We start from the raw sequence: 24,931 nt of genomic DNA, 5'->3' as shown, positions 1-24,931 counted from the left end.
ATCGCTATCTGGGGATCAGTTTATCAGAAAAATAAAGGTAAGAATGAAGTCCATTCATTATTGACTAGCTGACCACGGGTCAAGGGATATATAAACCTGCATCGACTCCTGCACCTGTGTCCACAACACGTTCAACCTGAAGCATGCGCTCCCTCTGAGACTGAGATCACTTCCTGAAGCTTCCTGTGTTTGATTTTCAGGGAACGCAAGATGGCAAAATGTTTACCCTGAATACGCCGTCTGACAAATATACTGTAAAAAGTGATCAGCTGACTTGTGGAACTGTCAAGTTCACCTAACTTATATATTTTTTTTTAAGTTAAGTCAACTGATCACTTTTTACAGTGTACATAAACTTTAAATATTTAAACCTAATTATAATAACAAAATTAATATCACAATAATTAAGGAAAAAAACATTAGCAGATTTATTTATGAATAGTTTTTCCCAATAAAATGTGTCTTAAGGGTGGTTTTTGTCAGATTTCAAATTTTGCCATCAAACTGTATAGAAACTATATATACAAACACTACATGAATCACTGGATCAAATTCGTATTGATTGAAGAACCAACAGGTCAAATCAGCAACTCTCTCTCACACATTCTCTTTCACAATAATATTCACTCCTGCACCTTGCTATGAATCAAACAGGCACCTTTGTCCTTCCCAGACACATTTAGACAATCCAGCCTTTTTGCCTCTGTCCCTACTTGCAGTCACATGGAGAAGTTTCTTATAAATAAGCTATATATTTTTGTAGCTATAGCTCGCAAACAAATAAAGTATAGGTGCGACATACAACTCTCTATTCAATTCTTCATTAAAGTGCCCTGATTATGGTATTTTAAAGGTTCCTAATTTTGTTTGGGAAGTCTGTCTCCTACAATAGGTTTACATGCACCCAAGAAAAAAAGAAAAAAACACTTTAATTGTTATCATAATATACATTGCAGCATCACCTCTTTTCTCACAATGTCTGAAACGATTTGATAATGGATCCTTTCTGAGAGCCTACTCTGCTCTGATTGGTCAGATGGCCCGGTCTGTTGTGGTCATGCTGTACAATAACAAAGTAATACTTTGTTACTCTACTTAAGTACCATTTGTACTATACGTTAAAGAGAAAATGTATACTTTTACTCCTTTCGTTACATTTGCAGCTGCAAAGTGGAAAAAAAGAATTGGCTGATCGGTCATAGCAATATCCAGTTCACAAATGAATCTTTGATCAGTTCGGTTCCTTTGAATTTGACGAACTGATTCGCAAAGAGGATCTTTTGGGAGACAATAACTCTATTTGTCATGCACTTTGATCTTTGAAACTCTGCAGACCTTTTACATTCACAAACAGCTATATAAACCACTATATGAAACACAATATATATGTCTATATATATATATATATATGTGTGTGTGTGTGTGTGGGTATATAATGAAAGATAGGTAGGTTGTAGACTGGATTCTAAATACTGCTGATTAATAAAAATGGTGTCTTTACTCTTGGACAGCGCGGGTGATGGTCAGGGCACTGGATCCTGTTTCATTCACACTCTCCAAGGTCACGTTGGGCAGGTCATCATCCTCGCTGTCACTCAAAGATCGCCGTGGTGACAGTCCATCTGCGATTCGGTGTGTGACTGGATAAAAACAGAAGTTTGGTGCAGTTGAATTTACAGTATGCACATATGATTAAATAATTCCACGACTTACAATCAGGATACTGCATTCCAAACAAACCCAGTGTTGATTTTCTGTACTTGATTCAGAGTTTGTACATGGATTACTGTAGCATAATTCATACTGTATGTGACCTCTGAAATGCTGGTGTTTGATGAGACATGATTCAGTTGTGTGGACACCGACTCTACAGTTTGATTCTATGGCCGTAGCACAATAGACCAATAGACACAATAGACCAGACTAAGATTCTAATTTAATGGCACTTTGATTAATGTTCGAATAAAAGCTTTGATAGACAGCAGATCATTTCCTTAAAGGATGGACACGGCCTAGAAATCTAGACGCACCCTAGCGGCAGCAAATTTTATTTTGCAGCCAGGGTGGTCTAGCAACTCTCCGTTGGCTTGCAAGCTGGAAAAACCAAACTCTAGTCAGGCCAATCACATCGTGTATAGAGTCGGTGGGTGGGCTTAACATGATGACGGCAGAGTTGCAACGGTTCTGCGTGATGGCTGCCGCTGCTGGCGAATAGTCTTTCGAATCGGCTTTGGCCGCGAGTCTGGGGGACTTGGAGTTAAGCTTTTCTTTGAGAAAAGAACAAAGAACGGCACTTAAGTCATTATTAAAAAAGGAAGACGTGTTCAGAGTTTTGCCGACCGGATAGGGCAAAAGTTTAATCTAACAACTAGCTCTGCTGGTGGGAAAACGCTCTGGTTGGTTGTAGCGCTATCCTATAGGATCTTTGTTGACATCTTTGTACGCATGCGCGAGTGGTTGTGTGGCAACAAATCAAACAGTATTGCGGGCTGTAAAGACGCGACGAGCACTTTCAAGAAAGTTAGCGGGCAAAATCCACAATATATAAGCACTTTAACATCTGAAGACCGGAGGAGGTTTGGAGAGAAGCTCAAAATTTGTATTGGTGACAAAATCGAAGTTATTCAAAGCCCATATGAGATCTCCGCTGACTGTGCGTGCAACTCCCCAAACAGACGAGGCATTTATACTTGACGCAACTGTTTTGTTTTAGACTGAACACCAGACCATACAACTGATTTAGACGCGCAAACTGGGTGATGATGAGATGTACTAATATCCGTCTGCTCGGGCAGATTCGGCTCAAAGTCGTGCATCTGCGGATGCGGAGGCGCGCGCGCTGTAAAGCCGAATCTGCCCGAGCAGACGGATATTAGTTTTTTTATTACCTTCACGCTCATGCGGACGCGTCGAGTATAAACAAGGTTTTAAAGCTCAGCCACTTGTTTTTTTTTCATATTTTTTTGCAAGTGGAAGATCTTGGTTTACATTTGGACTTGGATGTGATCTTATAGGCTTGAAAAGGTTGGTGACCACCGCATAACACAAACCCAGTCAAACGTTTGACTGCAGTATCTTCTATTCTATGCGCCTTATAATCCGGTGCGCCCTATATATGAAAACAGTTATAAAATAGGCCATTTATTGAAGGTGCGCCAGCGCCTCTGCTTATAGTGCGGAAAATACGGTAATGTTAGTCTGGGTGCTGTGGATCGCGGTTTGGGACACCTGAATCAGAACGCGAAAACATATGACTCGGTTGATTTGACTCAGTTTTATTATATTTTATTTTATTCAATCTTCTATAAATACATAGTCACTAAGACTTAGGCCTACCATGAACAAAATGAGCCTCACAAACTCGATAAGTAACGTTAGGAATCCAGGCTTCGGAGCGTCCAGGTTCAATCGCCTAATTGCACACAACCATTTCTTTCGTTTTTCACGATCCTTTTCGGAGGGAATTCGAAAAAACTTTTTATCAGGCCCCCAACGAGCCGTACAATGGACTACACAGCAAGAGTGAACCATCCTCTTCTCTAAATCCTCCTCCAAACGTGCAAAACAGTCAAATTACAGGTATCTAGCGGTGTTTCCTGCCACACGATTGCCGTGATGCAACGCGGCAAACATAAACAATGACGTCACAAAAGATCCGCCTATTGCGTGCAGAGGGAATTTGAAAGACAACCGTTTATCCCGCCCCTCGGATTGAGCCGTGTCTATGGTGTGTTCCCAGACCCAACATCTGGATGTGGGTCTGGCTTGCCAGGCTAGGATGGACAGTGTTCACAGATTTTGTTTCCTAGAGACCAATAAAATCACCATTAAAGTAGTACATATGAAGTTATCTGTAGTCATAAAATACCTTTATGTGATAAAAAGATCAAAATTTAAGTTTTAAATGAAAAAGTGAATTTAATTGACATTTAAATTTAATTTAATTTGTATTGTAAACTAAAACTATTTAAACAAATGTGTTAATTGAAATATAGCTGAAATGTGACATTTAAGTTTAAATTTAATTGACATCAGTGTAGGTATTGTAAACTATCAAAATATTTTTTATTAATTGAAATAAAGCTGAACTATAAATATTAGATAAAAAACTTAAACACAAATGATGTTGCCTTGACAACTAACTGAAATAAAATAAGTTGAAGTACTAAAAATGACTAAAACTGAAATAAAAAAGAAAGCTAAATGGAAAAAAAGACTAAAGCACATAACAAAATGAATTAAAATTATAATGAGAACTAAAAATATAATAGAATTAATTACAAATATTATTAATAGTATATAAGAATGGTAAAATAACACTGATTTACATTTGATTATCCACTGATAATATCAACATCTGCTGTGTAACCTGAGCAGGTTTGATGTTTTGATGTTCAGTTATGAGAATCTCAAGAACGTGATGTCCACTTTGCCATGTGAAACGACATGCAAATGAGTAAATGATGACAACATTGTACTTTTTGATTGAACTCAACTGTTCCAAGCACAACCGAATGACAGTATAGTTCACTCTATTCCTATAATAAGAGAGCTGGGCATGTTTGTATTGTTTTTGTTTGGTTGTAATAGCAATTCCAAAGGTCTCTGTTGTCTTCGTGTCATTCCATGTCCTGTCTTGTTGCCATGGATACTTCATGAGAGACTGCAGAGCATAAGGGCACGGACCCTCAAGATAGGGGGCTGGTCTCTGTGTGTGAGTCGTGAATGTTTTTAATGAACTGAAATTGGATCATCAAAGTGTGAACTGCACAGGCCTAATTATGTGTCAACCTGCTTGTTTGCACACACACTGTGGGCTTCTGATGTAGATAAATGCCCTTCTCTGACTGGTCAGTATATAGCAAAAAGTGCTCTGAGACACAACACACACACACACACACATTTAAAAATTAATACAGAGACTTATATGACATAGGACATCTCCAACCTCTATCTATGCCTCTGCCCCAGAGGAAAACAGGATGAAAAAAAAGAGAAGAAAGAATGAATGGAAATACTTCCTAGCCACAGAGCCCATTAAAAACAGCTTTGTTGCCCAGAGGCAAGCTTTCCTAGAAAAAGGGTTTGAGTATGAGCTTGTGTGTGTGTGTGTGTGTGTGTGTGTGTGTGTGTGTGTGTGTGTGTGTGTGTGTGTGTGTGTGTGTGTGTGTGAGAGAGAGAGATAGCTGGGTGTATTTAAGTGACTTACCTAATAATTAATCAAACTGATATTAAATTTAGAACATATTGTAAATATATATATATATATTCTAATATATATTATTTTGTGTGTGTGTGTGTGTGTGTGTGTGTGTGTCTTTATTGCAGATGCTATTGTGTTTCCGCATACGCTTTGTCACTAATAAACCCAAGTGCCCTCGTTTAGCTAAGCAAAGTTTTTCCCATCGCATCTACTTCCTGCGGGGATTTAGCGGCCGCCTGTTTTGAGGAATATAAAGAGCCGAGCACAATGGAGCTGCACTCAAAAGAGCTGAGCCTGTCTAACACACAGCCGGGCTCTGGCTTCTGTCACTGACCCTGCCAGCAACACGGAAACTCGAAAAGAGGCTTTTAAACGCAGTGCTTTGCACCTACGGAGGAGGAGAGAGGAAAGTGGTGAAAGGAGGAGAATGAAAGTCTTTGCAGAAGGATGGATTTCTTAACCTCACCCACCGCTTTTCTATGTCTGTCAAATACATGATGTCAAGGGTCGGGTCGCTTGCTGGTGTACCTGATGAGTTTTGGATAAATTACTTCAAATGCAGTTTAAAATCAATAAAAAGAAAGCACAAGCTTTTGTATCAGGTTGTTATGTTTAAACACTAAATATAATGGTTGAATATGAAATATGAAGTGGAAGTCGGAAATTCGACGTCATTAATATTGACATTAACACAAAGGAAAAATGTATAACGGATGATTTCTGCAGATATTGTGATTTTTTTGTGTTTTTCTTAAAAGAATCTTTGGCTGCATGTTGTCTGTATTTAACAGAAAAAAAAATCACAGAAGTGTACAATGAACAAAGGTCTTTTTCATAAAGAACGACAAGCACTACTATTCCTTTTGTTTGTTTCCAACCTAGATGTTTTGCTTTTAGACGATCTTTCAAAACATTATTTTGTACATGCGGTTTACAGCAGAGATTGATCCGACTCAAAGTGTTATTTTAGCATCATTTAACATCATTGTTGTGGGTTTTATTAATATTTTGAATCGGTTATTATTTTTGAGTTTTCCTTTTTCATTTTAAATTTGTTAAAAGTTTTAGTCATTTTGTTGTGCTTTTTGTAATCTTTATGTCTAGTTTTTATACATTTTTATTTTAGTTTTAGTTATTTTAGTACATCAGGTTAAATAAAAATGAGAAACACCTTTTTTTTCATATGCTGGGAATTTCCCAAAATAGGAGGTTCGTGTCACAGACAGTTCAGTAAGTTTGACAGACAAATTGATGTAACAACAGGGGACTTATCAGCTCAGTAATTTAATTGGCTAACAGCTTGAGGCTGTCTACATGTATGCGACAAAGCGACAGTTGCAAATATATATGTATATATGCAAATATTATATATATATGCAAACAAAATTCTGTCATCCAGCCTTTCCCTCCCTTCCTCTTTTATTTTATCCTCATCACCATAAATGTATTTTAGGTGGACAGATCAATAAAGGATGTTGGAAAATAAAATGTCTTTTCTGTTAACCAAATGCTTTTTTAATCTTCGCTATTGCTTCAATGCAAATGAACAAGCGCGCCGTTATTTGTTGCATAGTGACGTGCATGTTCAAGTAAGCCAGATATGCGCAGATTGCGTAATTCAATATATCATGATGACTCACGAGTTGAGTATTTGCGCTAAATCTGCGCAGATTTGGCTTACATGAACTTCCCCAGCAAAGTGAGTAAACAATATAAGTAACACACCATATTGGCAAGTGATTTGACAGCGTTACCCGCCACGGTGGATTTTTACCCGCATTTGGCGGGTGTTCATTTCAAACCCTGGTTCTATGTGCTTTTGTCTTTTGGTGTAGACACTATGTAAGCCATTCAAGCAGCGCTTAGATGCTTATGTCTCACCTTTCCTGTGCATCCTGTTTTCCTCTAGCAGCGGCATCATGAGCCTGCTGTTGCCCAGCGATCTCACCCCAGTGTAGATCAGTGGCATGGGCTGCATCACCACCGGCACCCGTCGTGGGTGGAGGTGGACCGGGCTGGAGCAAGGAGGCATCAGCTGGGGTATGTGCAAAAACGACTGCCCCCGGAGACTCCTGGATGGGGGAGATGCCACCACTGGGCCAGAGCAGGACGGAGACATCTTCAAACGAGGAACCGGGGTTATCACTGAAGTGGAGGAAGATGAAGGCATGGATAATGATGACGGTGATGAAGATGACAGAGACTTGCTGGAAGGAGGGGACCGTGGACAGAATCGTATTGATGATGAGGACGAGGACGAGGGAGACGAGGATAAAGATGACGGTGCTGAAAGTGACGGGGAGGTTCTGGCTCTGTTGGTGGACAGGTCCACTGGCTCTGTTTGCGTCTGGAAGGGGTCGGACAGGAATCGTCTGTCATCTGACTGTGTCCGAAATCTGCGGTTCAACACCAGCACGCCCATCTCTGTGTAGTCATGGATCACAGGAGACTGAGAGGAAAGAGACAGATGGAAATCAGTTAACTGTTAATTGCTTTTGGAACAGGAGCATCCTAGGATTTCAGAAAATTGAGCTCATGTGTTTTAGAGGATTATTTAAAGCTTTAAAGAAATTCATTTAGAAATGAAAACTTTGCCATCATTTACTCATCCTGATGTCATTCCAAACATGTATTACACAACATAAAAATCTATTGTGTTCCAAAGAAGAAAGTCATAGGTTTGGGATGACATTGGAGTGATTAAGTGAAGACTGCTAAAAAACATTTAGCAGACGCTTTTTTCCAAAGCGACTTATTTATGAGGAGAGCAATAGAAAGAATCAAACCAACAATAGGGCAACAATATGCAAGTGCTGTGACCAGTCCCAGTAAGTCTAGCACAGTACACATTGCAAGGATATAGATATATAGAATAGTACGTGTTAGCATTAACGGGCCAAGTGTTGATGAAAAAGATACATCTTCAGCCGTTTCTTGTAAATGGCTGAAGACTCAGCAGCTTGAGTTAGGCAATCAAGGTAAAGGTCAATGATGTGTATTCAGCAAGGAGACATTAAACCGATTATTACATGTATAATGTTACAAAATATTTCTATTTCAAATAAACTCTGTTCTTTTGAACTCTCTATTCATCAAATAATTCAGAAAAGCACTTTAGCACAGTGTATCAGCACAACCTTTTTCAACATTGATAACAATAAGAAATGTTGCTGAGCACCAAATCAAAGAATCCAGGTGTGTCACTGACTAGAGGATTATACTTAAAGGGTTAGTTCACCCAAAAATGAAAATTATGTCATTAATGACTCACCCTCATGTCGTTCCAAGCCCGTAAGACCTCCGTTCATATTCGGAACACAGTTTAAGATATTTTAGATTTAGTCCGAAAGCTTTCTGTTCCTTCATTGAAAGTCAATGGACGGCATACTGTCCATGTCCAGAAAGGCAATACAGACATCATCAAAGTAGTCCATGTGACATCAGTGGCTCGATCTTAAGTTTATCAAGCGACGAGAATACTTTTTGTGCGCAAAAAGTAAACAAAAATAACGACTTTATTCCACTATTCATTTCCTTCTCTCTGAAGTTCATGTAGTGTTTTTGCGTAGCGCGTCTGTGTTGTACGTCACACGCATCACACATGACCAGCGTCGGCCAATAGTGAGCCTACGTGTGACGTACAACACAGACGCGCTGCGCAAAAACACTACGTGAAAAGCTCGAGGCCCAGAGAGAAGGAAATGAATAGTGGAATAAAGTCGTTATTTTTGTTTACTTTTTGTGCACAAAAAGTATTCTCGTCGCTTGATAAACTTAAGATCGAGCCACTGATGTCACAAGGACTACTTTGATGATGTCTGTATTGCCTTTCTGGACATGGACAGTATGCCGTCCATTGACTTTCAATGGAGGAACAGAAAGCTCTCGGACTAAATCTAAAATATCTTAAACTGTGTTCCGAAGATGAACGGAGGTCTTACGGGCTTGGAACGACATGAGGATGAGTCATTAATGACATTTTTGGGTGAACTAACCCTTTAATGTACAACATTTTTAATGACTGGTAAGGGAAGATTCTGAGTGAAATATCCTCAGATCGCTAACTTTAGGGGAGCTAATGCTTCATAACTAGGGACTAGCAAAACATACAGTATGTATTGAGAGTATTTATATTGAGCCCACTGCTCCGGGTGCGTGTTCACGGTGTGTTTGTGTTCAATACTCACTGCTGTGTGTCTGCATTTGGATGGATGAAATGCAGAGCACAAATTCTGAGTATGGGACACCATACTTGGCTACACGTCACTTATTTCTTTATTATATGAGAGGAAAACACATCACAAAATTTTTTTTTGAAGAAAAAGACGTCTTTCAGGCATTTACTGACTCGGTTGTTATCCTAAATTAACACCAGCAAATCGCCAAAACACCCCAGTCAAACATCTCAGAAGCACTCACTCAGACTCAATGAAATCATGGACAAAAAGTGGTCTGCTGGCAGCATTATTTCTAGCCCAAAAATTTCCCTTCTGTTTTTTACTGCGGTTGACTTGGAGGCTGTTCAGCCGAAATGGAACATGTTTTGAAACTGCATCTCTACCCCATTTCTCTCTCTCTCGACTCATGCTTCACCTTTCCCACCTTCCTATCCCTCCCCTCCTGCACGGCCCACATCCAACCCCTCGAATGGGGGGCTACCAGTCATTATGGCTAATTTTCCGAATCCGAATAGCTTCTGGTGAGGACGGCTTTAATAGTGGGGAGCAATGCATTTCCAAGAAAAGGGGCTTGGCGTTGAGCCCACTTAAACAAGAAGCACGTTTAGGCATCTGCGCCGCCTGTTGATTTAACACACTTCAAAGATGAGTTGCGTGGCCCACGCACATCCTGCACTCGACCCGAACAACGGCACGACAATGGCAACTGTTAAAACGGGTAAAACAGGGTGCAAAATGTTATGTGTGTGGGTTTAGCTGTGCATGAAAATGGAGAGAGAGCATAGGACATGGGGAGTAGGGGAAACACGTGTAAATGCTTATTTGGTCAGGCCTGAAAATCTGGCATGTATCCTGAAGACTCCAAGCATGAGACACCTTAATCTAAACCACTAGAGTAGACAAGCAATACACAGTGTGTCAAAGGCAAAGCACAGTTACTTGGTGCAAGTAAGAAAAAGTCCTGGTATTTCACCAGTATTTTCACCAGAAAGATTCTTGCATTGTAACATTTAATTTCATTACAAGTAAGCACATTTGCCCCCCATAATACCAACATATTAATATCACCGCAATGCCATAAATGATTGTCATTGTCATGTTCTCATTATTGTAATGATATATATATATATATAGTATAACATTCAGCCTAATTCATTTGTGAGACAGTCTAACAGAAGGATGGCCAAAACCAGTGAAATATCAACTGATTTGATAACTCGAGCTCTTGTCATATTTTATTACCATTTTCTAAACTATAGCTTATGACTTATGTCTGAATAAATTTTGGTTTGACTGTATTGCGTGTGGGTGTAAATAATTAGGAGAGTAATTGTCCTGAAATATCACATCTCAATAATATTTGACTTCCAAGTCATCAATGTAGCCTTACTTTATCAATTAATGCCTTAATTATGACTAAGACATTGTATTTACAGGCTCTGTGACATTCACCCACCAGAATATGTATAAAAGTTAGTTTCGGTCCTCAAATTTGATTGGTCAAGTGGTGTTTCAAGAATGCAGATATCCTATAACGGCACTGGTTTGCATCACTCTGTTTGCCTGCGTTCGCAGTGATCCAAACTGTGTGACTATGATATTGAGTGTTGGAATCCTCTGACTACACCTGTGTGGCATCGCTTTGACCTCTTACCCGTCTCTGTGACTCAGCAGGATCGATTTTAACTGGCAGGCCTGGCATCCCATCCAGCATCAACATCCTGATAGCACTGTTCCTGTGAGGCATAGCAGAAAAACAACGTTAGGTTTCAATAACTTGAAGTGTTAAATCACACCGTGTTGTTCTGCAGACAGTCAGCCATAGTGAGGAACAGAGAAATCAAATATGTTTGCTATAACTGTGATGACACGTCTTCTCAACCTTAGATTTGTCTCAGATCATATAGGAGCTGTGCTTGGTGACAGTCCAACAGATAAACTGTGAGGATAATAACAGTAAACATATGTGAGAGAGCAAGCCAAATGGTTTTAATAAGCATTCATATATCATTCTTAGAAGTGTTTACTACTGCTTGAGGTATTTTACAGTCATGTTTATCAGAAACGCTGTTTCATTTCACTGTATACATTCAGTATAGAGCTGAAATGATAATAACGCCACTCTGACTCTACTGACTCTGATCAAGATCTGGGGTCTCATTAATAAAACTGTGCGTAGGATCCTTACTAAAAGTGTACGTGCGCCCGAAAGCCAAAAATGACATACGCCAAAAATTATTCTGATTTATAAAACCGTTCGTACGCCAGAACCTGCTTAGAATTCACTTTATAAATCCCAGTCAGCAAGATTGTGCGCACATGCGTCTCCACCCCGAAATATCCATATATGGAGCTTACAACGCGTAGTTTTACTATGCAGATCCTTATCTGCATATCATTTGCATCCACGTGATAACGTTTAACGGTACAAGATTAGGAAAATATGAAATACAGATGTGCCGTCACATTACATTTATCATGTAGTAGCCTATCCTTGCCTTGTTTTTGAATACATAAATCAAATAGTGTAAAATACATTTCAGGGAAAGTTTTTCTCAATCTTTTCCACTGGCCAAATTGTATTTTTAATTGATTTATATTTTTAATGGAAACAGATAGGCCTTGTGCATTATTTGCACGAAACTATTTTCTCAGACAATCTGGTATTACCATGATAAGCAATTATCTCTGTGATTAAAACATTAAAACAGCACGCCAGAGGAAAAGTGTTCAAAAACCTCACATATTTCTATTGATTGAATATAAAAAATGTTGTAACTTCTCAGTAATGATTTCATGTTTAAGTGTTTAACTCCATTAATTTGAATGACGTATTTAATCTAAATGTTTATATCAGAAGTAAAACAGATTAAATCATTATTTTATTTATTTAAACTGTTATTTGCGTCAGTTTCACTAAACGGCCCAACGTGCTCGCTGGCGCGGACATTTAAGAAGAGATGGATATTTGCTTCAAGTGATAGTGAAATTATATTTGGTATTATCTTTCTGTAGCCTACATGTATAATTTTCTTTAGATTTTCTGTCTAAAAGTGAACAAAAATACATTTAACTCCAGCTCACCATCGGTGTCGCCAAACTGCTCCATCTCCAAAACTTCGTACGCATGGGTCAGAGTTTGCGTGCAGGTGCGCACATTTTCCCGTCAAGTTTGTTTTTATAAATCACAACTTATGCGGCGGAAGTGGCGTACGCCTCTTTCAGGGCCTGTTTTGTGTGTACGCAATGGTTATAAATGAGGCCCCTGAACAGATGCTTTGACTTCTGAAAAGTCTATGACAGTTCTATTTACATCTCTTATTGTGAGCACAGCAGCTTAAAGACAATTGCCTAAAATTTGGCTATTTTAGATTATTTTAAAGTAACAGTCCTGAATTATAACAGCTGGGTAGCCATAGTTACTCAATAAGGAATGTTCTAAAACATAACTTTGTACTGACATTGCCCATGTTGTCACATGGCATCAGTTAAGATGCCATTAAACATGGGTAGTTTCAGCAAGGAAAGAAGCATTATACAGCAGTGTTTACAGCAGTCGTTATACATTTAGTGTGTTCATGATTTAACGTGGTGTGTGTATTTGTGTGAACCCTGCACACACTTTTTAAATGAAAAAGTGAACTGTTCATGTACTAAATGTCAACAAATAGCTTCCAATTTCCAGACAGCAGGAAATGAGAGGTGAGAAACATTTACACTTGCACAAATGACTAGAATTCTAATGGACAAGCTGTTACTTTCACTACTAGAGAATCACCCTCTGCTAGCAAATATTAGCTCCCTGCTTCAGTAATGCCATTATAAATCTAACTGGAAGGCAATGGGCCAATTACATGATACAAATTTTTCCCGGATCCATTGATTAAAATCTTCAATACAACTAATTCAATAAGGGTGATTTTTAACTTCTGTATTAAAATGAATTTGTTAATGTCAAAAAAGGTCATGGCGATACAACTTTCCTAGTATCATATTGAAGAAAAAAATAAAAGAAAGAATACAATTCTTAAAATAAATCCATAAAGCAGTTTGGCACAATCTATTATTTTACAAAACCACTTCACTGCTTAATATTTGGAAATCAAAAAGTCAAGTCATGTGGTGAAACCAACATGGAGAAAAAAAAAAAAGTAATTATCAGTAATATTTAAAGAGGACCCTTATGACAAGTCTCTTCAAATAGTTGATCAATTGACTTTTTTATGACAAAACAAGGTAAGTTTGTAAGTCAGGTTGTAAAATGTCAAATTGTGAGCCTCTCAAAAAACTATGAGTTTTATGATTAATGATATTTGTTTAAAGGGCACCTATTATGTAAAATTCACTTTTACATGGCGTTTGAACATAAATGTGTGTTGGCAGTGTGTGTACACAACCACCCTATAATGATAAAAATCCACCCAGTGCTTTTTCTTTAATCCCCATAAATCATTTGCAGTGTCTCAGAACAACCCGCTCTCAGATTCAGGGCAATGTGACGTACTTTTGCACAAGCCCCTCCCACGACTGTTGACTGACACTGCAGTTTGAGCATAGACCCGCCCTGAGAGAGCTGTACACAGTCTGCCATTGTTTCGACCCCGGAGCAGCTGTACACAAGAATGTCTTCTAAGGGATTGAGGTGTTTTGTTGTTGGATGTAAGAATGAACATAGCAGTCTTCATTTACTCTCGTTGTTACTCGAGGATGGATTTGTACTACCAGCTGTTTGTGATCCAGCTAACAGTCTCCGGAGCGACAGGCCTAACGTTACTGATCAGTGATCACTTTATTACAGTTCATCGAGTTGTTTTACGGATATAAGGTTTACCAGTTTATTAAGCACCCACTGAAAAGGTGTGTATATATTTGTTTGCTGTTAGTTGTATCGAGTGTTTTGAGTAATTCGCTGTGTATGTTGATGATAATGAAAGGGAGAGAGAGAGAGTTTATGGATAAGACTTCAATGCGCACTTCTTATACTGTGTTTATTCAGCTCTTACAGAGATTCTCTGGAGTAAAATTAATGCTTCATCTTTTGTGTGAAGTACAGTAAACTTCATTGAACTCAGCAGTATATTTTTGGCCATCATTCGGACAGGGTCCGCTACAGCAGGCTTGTACTAATAGTTGATAAAAGCAAGATGAAAAACAAGTTATAACCATAATTAAACAAAACTATACCTGTTCTATCTCCATACGGCATAATATTCTCGGGCTCTGTGGACATTATTGTCCGACCCGGGTCGAAATGAACACTGCTACTGAGAGTTTCTGTTTCTGATCAGATGAGATTGTCCTGCCACTGAGCGCGAGCTCATGATGCTCCGCCCTCTGTGCCCGGAGCTGCAGCTCATTTGCATTTAAAGGGATACACACTAAAACGGTGCGTTTTAGCCCCAAAAAGTAACAATTTAAACATGCTGTAAAAAATTATCTGTTGGGTATTTTGAGCTAAAACTTCACATGCACACTCTGGGGACATCAGAGACTTATTTTACATCTTGTGAAAAGGGGCATAATAAGTGCCCTTTAAAACAATCTTTTACCTTTGAAAAAAATATTTTTACTCAATGGTTCATTCAGTTTCAAATTTTCATAAAATTTCATAAAACAGAGTGTACATTTTAAGAACTTGGCACATCGTGAACACTTTTATTTGTCATTTACCTTTCTCACATTTGAGCAAATTCTTAAAATAATTTGGATCCTACTGGTTATTATTCCAATGTTATGATTTATTTATTCATTTTTATTTTTTACTAAAACTGACACTGAAGAAAAGGTAGCAATGGCTCACAAACTTGCATGAAGTACATTTGCAAATGTTGCATAAGTCTGAATCCTCCCTTGGTTATTGGAGGTCATGGTGTTAGTCCTGTCTCATAACTCTGCAACACTGATAAATTAAGGATTATATCTGGAAATCACCTGATTTCTTCCTGTTACTGCAGTGCTTGCAGATTCATTAGAGAGACTGGAAACTGCTGACTGTTTTGGCTTCTGTTGACCTGGTTAGTTTAGACCTGCCTCTCTCTCTATGTGTATGTGTGCGTGTGTGTGAGCGCGCGCCGTAATCCTTGGCAGACAGGAAACGGGTGGGGTCCGAAAGGCTGTGCCCACTTAAAATCCCTACTTCCAAATGCTGTGTATATCCATGTGTGCCTGGGTTTTCAAGACAGAGAACACCCAAACCCACATTAATGGCACCAATCTGAAGACACTTCACTTCCCCATGAGTGCTCTTACCAGAGAATCTCGACTTTAAAGCATTGGTGCACACCACACCCAGGTGCTGATTGACAGCACACCACGTCACATGTGTGCATGTACAGTAACACCTCATACAACATCTTTAAGGCTTCTACGAGTTCTCGGGTAAAGCCATAAGAAATGTTTGGTTGTTTGGGGCTGGTTGGACATTGTGGTATTTTATATTTCCTTTAAAATGAATTATAAGGTAAATCTGTAATGGATGCCATTACACAAAGATTAGTGAGCTTCCTACCTAGACAGCTTTAATGGGATTAGACTGAAGGTGCACTCTCGACACTAAGGCTGTTCCAAAAGGTAGGCAGCAACTGAACAACCAGCTAAAACCAGCTGAACACCAGCTTGGCCAGGATGGGAGGCCAGCTTGACCAGCTTAAACAAGCTAAGACCAGCCGACAAGTTTATAAATATATTTCATTCAGTACTGAAAAGTAGTTTTATCTAATGACAAATGTGTGGGTGTTATTAAAGTATTACGTCATTAGCTTAGCAACATGCTAACCTCAAAATTGAAAACGAGATCTAACAAAGCAAATCATCCTTGGTACATTTCACTCAGAAAGAAAGCAGTGACTCAACATTTTTTGTGGGGAAGTTGGCAAGTACCATCAGAACGTGACCTTGGGTCGGAGCTGCTTCCTGCCCACTGCCATGCTACTGATAACCAGGCTCAAATCTCACCAACAATGTCTCCTGTACAAACATCTTCCTCATCTCCACTCTTCCCTTTTCTCCTTCCTCCCCTGGAAAGATAACAGACACAACTGGGTCACTTTACTCACAAAACTTTAAGATTCTGCTCCAAGATCAGACCTCTCCTTTTTAAAATTGATCTTATTGACTATGAGCTGAAAAATTGAGCACACTGCTCTGGATCCGTCCCCAAGATGCAGACTTCTTCTGGATTCTCCTGCTTTGTGTAATTGCCTTTTGCCAAAAAGCCCTGAGTGACTTCAGACTTTCCATTTCAACAGAGCTCATTTTCCTTGGCAGGACAACTCCTGTCGGATAGAGCCAGGACATTGTCAAACCTCCAAGAGAGAAGTGAGGGAGAGAAGAAGAGTGTGTGAGGAACTGCTCGGGAGAGGTGTGCTATTACACTATTTGAATCAACTGTGAATGCACAGCAAATTATTGACCAGACCCTTGAAGTAAAACAATGCCAGGAACAGATGTGGCCACTAATATAAACATTCCAGTCTTCTGTACCGACTCCTCTTGTTCAGCAGGTCTCTGAACAATTTTATCTGAACTTGTGATGCCACTACATATGCTCATAAATAATAATCTCTCATTCTTGGTTCCTGTTAGAATATTCTCGTTTTGTTCCACTTCATGTCTCGGTATTGAGGATATCTACTCCATCAGAGACTGAACTGTGGTAAATGTGGTCCCCAAGTGGGACATTTCTATAGATAGATAGATAGATAGATAGATAGATAGATAGATAGATAGGATCTTTCAAAACAAATGATCTGACAACGAGACGAAAACTACAACAATATTAAAATGAATAATGACAACTTCTGAGGTTATTTTCAGAGAGCATGTCCACAATGTGATAAAATAGACAACCAAGTAGCACTGGTTTCAGTTCCGCTGATATGTGGGCGGTTATCAAAAAATATCAGAATGGCGAAATCGACCAGTCAGAATCAAATCGTCCAGAGAGCTGTGTAATAAAATAGGCAATTGCATTCTAACGATTGTGCTATTGTTCAGAATATCAGCAAGGCTGTGATTACATGTTTTTTTAACTATATATTTATATGGTTTTACTCTATCAAGCTTGAACAGGTATATGTTGCGGACAGTCCATTAACTAGCACTACGAGAGTTGTCAATCTGTTAAAGTTTTTTTTTAGCAATTCTTAAAGGGGGGGGGGGGGGTGAAATGCTATTTCATGCATACTGAGTTTTTTACACTGTTAAAGAGTTGGATTCCCATGCTAAACATGGACAAAGTTTCAAAAATTAAGTTGTACGTTTGAAGGAGTATTTCTGTGCGAAATATACTCCTTCCGGTTTGTCACAAGTTTCTGAAGTTTTTTTTCGAGTATGGGCCTGTGTGACGTCAGATGGAGCGGAATTTCCTTATAAGGGTCCTAAAGGCACTTCTCCCGGAAGGGCGCGTGCGCACCCATAGACTAGAGCGACGAGCGAGAGAGCGAAAGCAGTACGCCTATCAAAGTGCTGTGCTCGCGTTGTCAAAGAAAGAAGTGTGTTTTTGGTTGCCAGGGCAAGACAACCCTGCACAGACTCCCAAAGAGCCCAGCGTTAAGGGACCAGTGGATGGAGTTTGTTTTTCCAGAGCATCAACGGAGTTCCCTGCATTTCGACGATGATTGTTTTATAAACAAGGCCCAGTTCAACGCCGGATTTGCAGATCGTCTAATGCTTAAGGATGGAGCAGTCCCAACGATAAAGGTTCAAGGTCGTGCGTTGGAACCGCAGGCGGTGAGTAAAACTGCTTCAAATGTCTGTGTGTTGTTAGCTATCGGCACGTAAGCACAGCAAGTAAACAGTGAACAGCGCTCATGATTCTTTAGCTCCGCCCACACGGCACGCCTCCAGCCACTCGTTTTTTTCCGGAAAGACTCGGTACAGCCTATCTTTCTTTTATAAATATAATAAAACTAAAGACTTTTTGGAGATATGAAGGATGCAATACTACTCTATAGGTACTAAAGATTAACATGAGATTGACTGAAACTGAGTGTTTCACCCCCCCTTTAAAAGAAAAATCAAAGGTGGCCCAAAAACTTTGTTAAAACACTACACTAAATGATAGTTGGAGAATTCATTGAGTCAGTGATTGTTCAGGGACTCCCGATCAAACTGACTGACCTCTTGGCGGCCCATTTCACGCACCTAGTGGTGATCAGTAGTTGTAAAGAGATTTTGGCATTATGGCTACAATAATAAACATTCTAGACATGATGTTGATATATGAAATCCTTGAATGCTCTTCATGGATGAAATGGCCTTCTCTCTCAGCCTCACAATCGATGCTTTGTATGAAGATTCATCTGCTCCTCGCAGTCTTTAAAGTAAATAAACACTACAGAACGTCTCCTGCAGATTCCTCAAATTTAGTTCAGGCTTCTGCATATCCCACTTGCCTTCAGAGAGAACTAGGAGTGAACACGCTCACTTACACATCTGCTATTGATTTGAGGGGAGCCTGGAACCCCTCCGTTTAAATCTGTCAGTGTTAGGAGCGCATAGGTTAGTATTTACTGACCTCATGTGGGACCTATACTTGCCTCTTGCCATACAGGTGACAGCGTCTGTGAGTGAATGGAAAGTCTGTCAAATGTCGATCAGGCCATCTATCAGGTATATGGGAAATTAATATAATCAAACCATGTGTCTTTTCTGTCTCATAAAAGACAAAGTCCATGAAAGTGCCAGTGCGCTCTGAAGAGTGAAAGTGTCAACAACTGTTTTTCCTGTTTCGCAAACAACTCGGCTAAACCTCAAGATGCTGTCTACTTTTTTTTTCTCGCTCCCATCTTGTCTGTAATATCTTCCTCATCTGCGCAGTGTGTTGTAAGAAGTTTTTGCAGGTTTGAGATCAGCTTTACAATGGTGAAGATCAGGACCTTACTAAGCAAGCCTGCTCCCAGATCAGGCCAAAAAAGTTGACAAATGGCCTCTCGGTCACAGCTTGGACTGGTTTGCTGTGCTCTCTTCCATGAAGACAGCGGGCCAGAAACATCTGAAGCTCTCTCTCTGGTGTTCCGCTGGACAGGGTGAGACAGATGTGTGTAATTTGACTTGAACTATTGAACCGCATGCCGTCAAACTGTTTATTATCAGAGGTCTGGCACACACCAGGTTGCGCAATATCTGAAGGCCATGTTATTAGGCAATATTGTGCAATGTGTGGCGTCAACCGTGAAGAGTTTAAGAAAAATGTGCTCCTTGAAAAATTAGAGCTTGAATAATAGGGGCAACCAACAAATGATTTTAACATTCCCTAATGCAGGTCAGTTGACTCAAACTAATCATAGAGTGACTGTGTGGACTTCCTGTTTTTTATTAAGAGGCAGCCTCTGAGAGAAACATTTTTGGATTGTGTCTGATCTCAATCGTAATTAATGAGCACAGCTCTAGCTGAGCTAGAGTTAATTGTGCTCAGCTGAGCAATCCATTTTGCACTTTGTACGGCGTTACATCTTGCTGTCTTCACACCTCTGATTGCTCTCAAATTTGTCAAGTATATATACAGAAGGGAATTACATTTTCAACTGTTATGGAGAGGACAAGCATTTTCTATGCTGTGCTTGCATGGCTAGGACTGGGCGGGCGGTATAGCTAAAAATATATATCTAGATAGTTTTATGTTATATATTTTTGTTTTAGATTTCAAATAATGCTTGTATATATATATTGATATTTATTAAATTGCTCTGAAATTATTTTATTGTAACCAATTAGATATAAAATCAAAGCAGGAAACTAAATACAGTAAAAAAAAGTACTTTAAAATAATCAAGGCATAAAATCAATGCAGGAAAATAAATACAGTAAAAAAAGAAGTACTTTAAAATAATCAAGGCATGTTCTCCAATGTTTTTCACTAAATTAACACACAAAAGAATGCTGTTTAATATATAAACTAAAATTAATAAACAACAATGTGTATATTAACACTTACATGCCATTTATTTATTTATTTATTTTTAATTTTAGTTTAATTTTACCTTTATTTATGGTATTGTTCCGTATAAGACCATAGAAAAGCAACAGAAAGGTAAAGGGTGAATGGGACTGGGATGTGATTCAGGCTGGATTCTGTTTTGTTTATATTTTATCAGTGTATACACACACACACACACACACACACACACACACACACACACACACACACATATATATATATATGTTTGTGTGTGTGTGTGTGTGTGTGTGTGTGTGTGTGTGTATAAACTGATAAAATAAAAAACAGAATATATATATATATATATATATTTTTTTTTTTTTAATTTTTTTTATTTTTTGCTGATAAAATGTCATATTCAACAATTTTGAATAGTGAAGTAAAAAACGGTTTAATACAATTGAATAAAGAATCAATTAAATGATTAATGCAAAAGAACTGAACCAATTAAACTCTATTTAAATTGTGAGACAAGGAGAGGTCACAAAATGAACACAAAGACAAACTTTTTAGCAAATTTCATATCCAAAATTAAAATCACAGTACAATATTGGTTAGTTTTACATCACCAGAAAAGAATTGCAAATATATCGTGAATATCCAATATGTCACACTGCGGTCCAAACAACCACCCACTAAGGTGTTTGAAAGTCTTGCCTGTTTCACAGCTGGAAGAGATCTGCCCGCATTCCCAGTAGGCTGTGCGGACTCAGGGGGCAGCGATAGCCCTTCCCAGCTGTCCTCGGCATTGTGGGAAAGCCTGAGCCTCTTCTAGAGCAGTGCCAGAAAAGATTCGGCCCCTAAAGCGCAGCGTGAGTGCCAGTAACCAAGCATGCTAACTAGCGTGACTGCTAACCACCCAGAGACCAAACCTCATACAAAGAGTAAACTTACAGAAAAGAAGCGAAGAGAGAAAGGAAGCAGAAGGAAAGGATGTGATCGCTAGAGATTACGCAGCCCTTCCAAAACAGATAATGACCACAAAGCACTCTTTTTTCTTTCTCACAAGGCATGAGTTTTTACCCCTTGAACAATATTAGCCCTCTTCCCTGAGTGTTATGATGCCCCTGCTCGTAATGAGCAAGGCAGCTGTGTTTGTTTTCCAGCAGTGCATGCTCACACAGGGCTGGGTAAGAATTGTTTTTCCTCCTCTGCCCTCGGTGAGGCTGGAAAACTCACAGCTGCAACTAAAGAAAAAAGTGGAGAAAGTGAACAAGAACCAACAACTGCAGGTGAAAACCAAAGAAGAGACTGAAAGGAGAGAGAGAGAGAGAGAGAGAGAGAGAGAGAGAGAGAGAGAGAGAGAGAGAGAGAGAGAGAGAGAGAGAGAGAGAGAGAGAGAGAGAGAGAGAGAGAGAGAGAGAGAGAGAGAGAGAGAGAGAGAGAGAGAGAGAGAGAGAGAGAGAGAGAAGCAAAGAGGTTGAGAAAAAGTACAGCTTTTAGCTCTTCTGAAATAATTTGCCCTGACAGCAGCTGTGGAGCTGAAGACAACTGTCTGGCTTTGACAGATTTCTAACCAGGAACAGATCACACATGAAACTCTCTCTCTCCCTCTTCCTCTTGCGTTTTGGAGGTCAGCTCCCTCCAGGAGTGGTTGTGGGGTCAGAGGTCAAAGTTCAGTCAAAGTGTTCACAGGAAGTGTATCCGCTACAGGCTCTGGTTGGAGCCCTTTTGCAGAGCTCTGTTTAATGGGCCAGGCGGTCACTGGGGAGATCTGCTGTTTCCCGTACTGTACAGGAACCACCCTGCCACTTCACTCTTTGTAGGCTGGTGACTCACAAAGGAGATTTAGTTCCTCTGATTTGTGTTGTATGTGCACATATGTGTAGGAGCATGTCTGTGTGAAAGCATCTGGGTTTCTATGCCAAGAAAAGCTGCAGTTCACTGAAAATCAGTTTTAAAGCGAAAGCTTCAGTACTCCAATTTAAATGTCCATTAACTGTTGTACGTCCCAATGAATATATGCGGACTAGGGATGATAATCAAAAGTAACAATACTAGTATTATCACAGAGCACCAAGTTTGGTACCCGTGTGTTGTCTCTGTGAAGAACGTTCCCATTTCGCAGCTGCTGCAGTTGTAAATGAACAAATGTACTTCTTAGCTAAAAAGCTTGTCTTATTTGGCTTGAGTTATTAATGTAACAGAGTCAGAGAGTGTAAAACGGTAAGACAAAAAAAAAAAGGGATGTATGTCAAAATATCAGATTTGTGCATTAGGTCTGGCACTGTATTTTACTGTTTTTTATTATACACTATCCAAAATAAAGGAGAAGAAAAAAGCTGTAACAGAGGTGAAAGTAATATGTACCTTTATTGTATATTGCACGCACTCTTTAGGGGTAAAGTACAGCAATACAACAATATTGACAATAATGATAAAAAAATACTCACTGCTCTTAATTAGTTTTGTTATTCTTTATTACTATTTACATAGTAATAAATAAAAAAAACTTCAAAACTATGTTTATATTACACCTATTGATTTATTTCAGTTTTTTAATCAAAGGTCAGTTCAGTTTACTTTTTTGTTCTTTATTAATTGCATAGTAAATAAATAATAAATACTTAAAAAACAACAAAAAATTTAATTTAATTTATTTTAATTGTATTTTATTCATTTATTTTGTTTCAAAATTGAAACCAAATATCAAGCATTGAAATTTCACTATAGTATCGAATACTAAAGTTTTAGTCATGAAAACCCTAATACAAATAACTGAATAAACATGTATTTACAATCCACAATACTTTTAGATAGATACGGACCAACTAAACTACAGTTTTAAGTAAAAAAAAAAATCCATCCATTTTTCAAACTGCATGTCCTGCAGGGCCACAAGGATGCTGGAGCCTATCCCAGTGTCTCGGATCGTTGGCAGAGAAACATCCTGTATGGATGGCCAGTCCATTACAGGGAATCTACAAACGTACAACACACAAACTCGTTCCACACCTGAATCACACCCCCTCAAACTATTGATTCAAATCATGTTTGCACGAAACCCACACATTCACCCTTTAGCTCCCTCTCACGCCCACATTGTGTTCCTAAAGACCACATCTACAACAACAACCACCCAGAGGTGAACCTGCCAGAACTACTGCTGACTCACTGGGTCATTCAAGCGCCATAGTGAGAGGAAACTTTGCTTATTTTATTGATGTTTCAGGTGAAGAAATGCTTCCAAAAACACAAGACCTAGTGACCCCCGAACTTCCTCACCATGCAACTGCAGCACAAAGCTCATCCGGTGTAGACGCGACAGACACCAGACAGCAATAGACACTCTGGAGGAACTCTCAGGTGCGGTTTCAGTTCTGTGGTGCAGACGATGCTGTATATTTATAGCTACTTAAATTGCATTTAACACAAATTGTGCTGTGGTTTTCTTGAATGATGTCTAATTATTATTCAAAGCTTTGAAGGTCTGATTGACTTGGCCAGGAAAACCATGTCACATACTTGAGAGGGAAACCACTGGCAGATGGAGAGACACAAAATCATCCATGCCAAATCAGACCAACAGATGCATCGCTCTAGTGCTTTACCGGACTACAACAAAGCTATACTGTTCTTCTGTGCAGTTCTTATATTTACACCATAAACTGCATTTATCATGTGGCCTAATGTCAATTTGAAGCAGTAGGAGAGGGAGAGAGAGAGAGAGAGAGAGAGAGAGAGAGAGAGAGAGAGAGAGAGAGAGAGAGAGAGAGAGAGAGAGAGAGAGAGAGAGAGAGAGAGAGAGAGAGAGAGAGAAGTACAACTGAATGCAATCCTGGAGTCTTTCATAAGTACCCACAACAAAAAAAAAAAAAAAAAAAACAATCATAAAGCATTTATATAACAATCATAAATGTGCAGAGAACTATTTATATGGCTGAAACTGCCTGAGCAGCCATGAAACATATAGGAAGAGAGAACCAAAACTCAAAACCAAACTCAAGACAGCAAAGCTGTAAACACACATTTATATGCTCTTAAATAATTGTAAGAATTAGGCTATAGATTTATTAAGAATTCTGCCCAGGCTATTCAGGACATGAAGTCAGGAGTCACAAATTATAAACAACAATAAAAGTGAATAAGAACCCCCAAATAAAACATCTGCAACATTAATAATAACTCTTATGCTATTAAATTGAGAAGTAGCCTATTACTGACGAATGGACAGTTATGTTAACATTGAAAGTCTAATTGTTCATTTAAAAAAAAAAGTTTATTCAAAAATAAAGGTAATGAGCTCTTATTTACAGTGACGATTGCAACTGTCAGTTAAATGACAGCTGACAGGTCTACAGTCTAACAAACTAACATACTAAGAAGTGGTAAACTGAAAGGAAAAACATCGGACAGTACTGACCTTGTTTATTAACCTCAGTAACTGAGAGCGAGAACCACTATCCTTAGAGCGTCCTTTTGTCTCCCTCTTTTCTGTCTTGTCTTCCTCTGTCGTACTTTCTGATGTGACTCTCTCTCTCTCTCTCTCTCTCTCTCTCTCTCTCTCTCTCTCTCTCTCTCTCTCTCTCTCTCTCTCTCTCTCTCTGTTCCCTCCTCCGCCGTGTGTTTCTCGGGAGGAAATGAATGGATGGCTCACACGGTGCTGTTCTA

At 39.1% G+C, this 24,931-nt stretch overlaps 1 protein-coding gene across 1 annotated transcript in view; it reads right to left on the bottom strand.

The window, feature by feature from the left end:
• Positions 1 to 24,931, bottom strand: part of klf12a (Kruppel like factor 12a) — a 28,241-nt gene extending 3,310 nt beyond the window's left edge. The window contains exons 1-4 of the mRNA XM_081360628.1: positions 24,684 to 24,931; positions 11,036 to 11,117; positions 7,085 to 7,652; positions 1,502 to 1,640 (exon numbers count right to left, since the gene is read on the bottom strand). Of these exons, the coding sequence (XP_081216754.1) occupies positions 1,502 to 1,640; positions 7,085 to 7,652; positions 11,036 to 11,101 (773 nt within the window). The 5' untranslated portion in view covers positions 11,102 to 11,117; positions 24,684 to 24,931. The remainder of the gene's footprint in view (positions 1 to 1,501; positions 1,641 to 7,084; positions 7,653 to 11,035; positions 11,118 to 24,683) is intronic.

The sequence above is a fragment of the Scardinius erythrophthalmus genome, assembly GCF_964197995.2.
Source record: "Scardinius erythrophthalmus genome assembly, chromosome: 3".
NCBI classification, from domain to species: domain Eukaryota; kingdom Metazoa; phylum Chordata; class Actinopteri; order Cypriniformes; family Leuciscidae; genus Scardinius; species Scardinius erythrophthalmus.
Note: the sequence above shows the minus strand (reverse complement) of the source record. Positions and strands in the feature narration are given on the sequence as shown.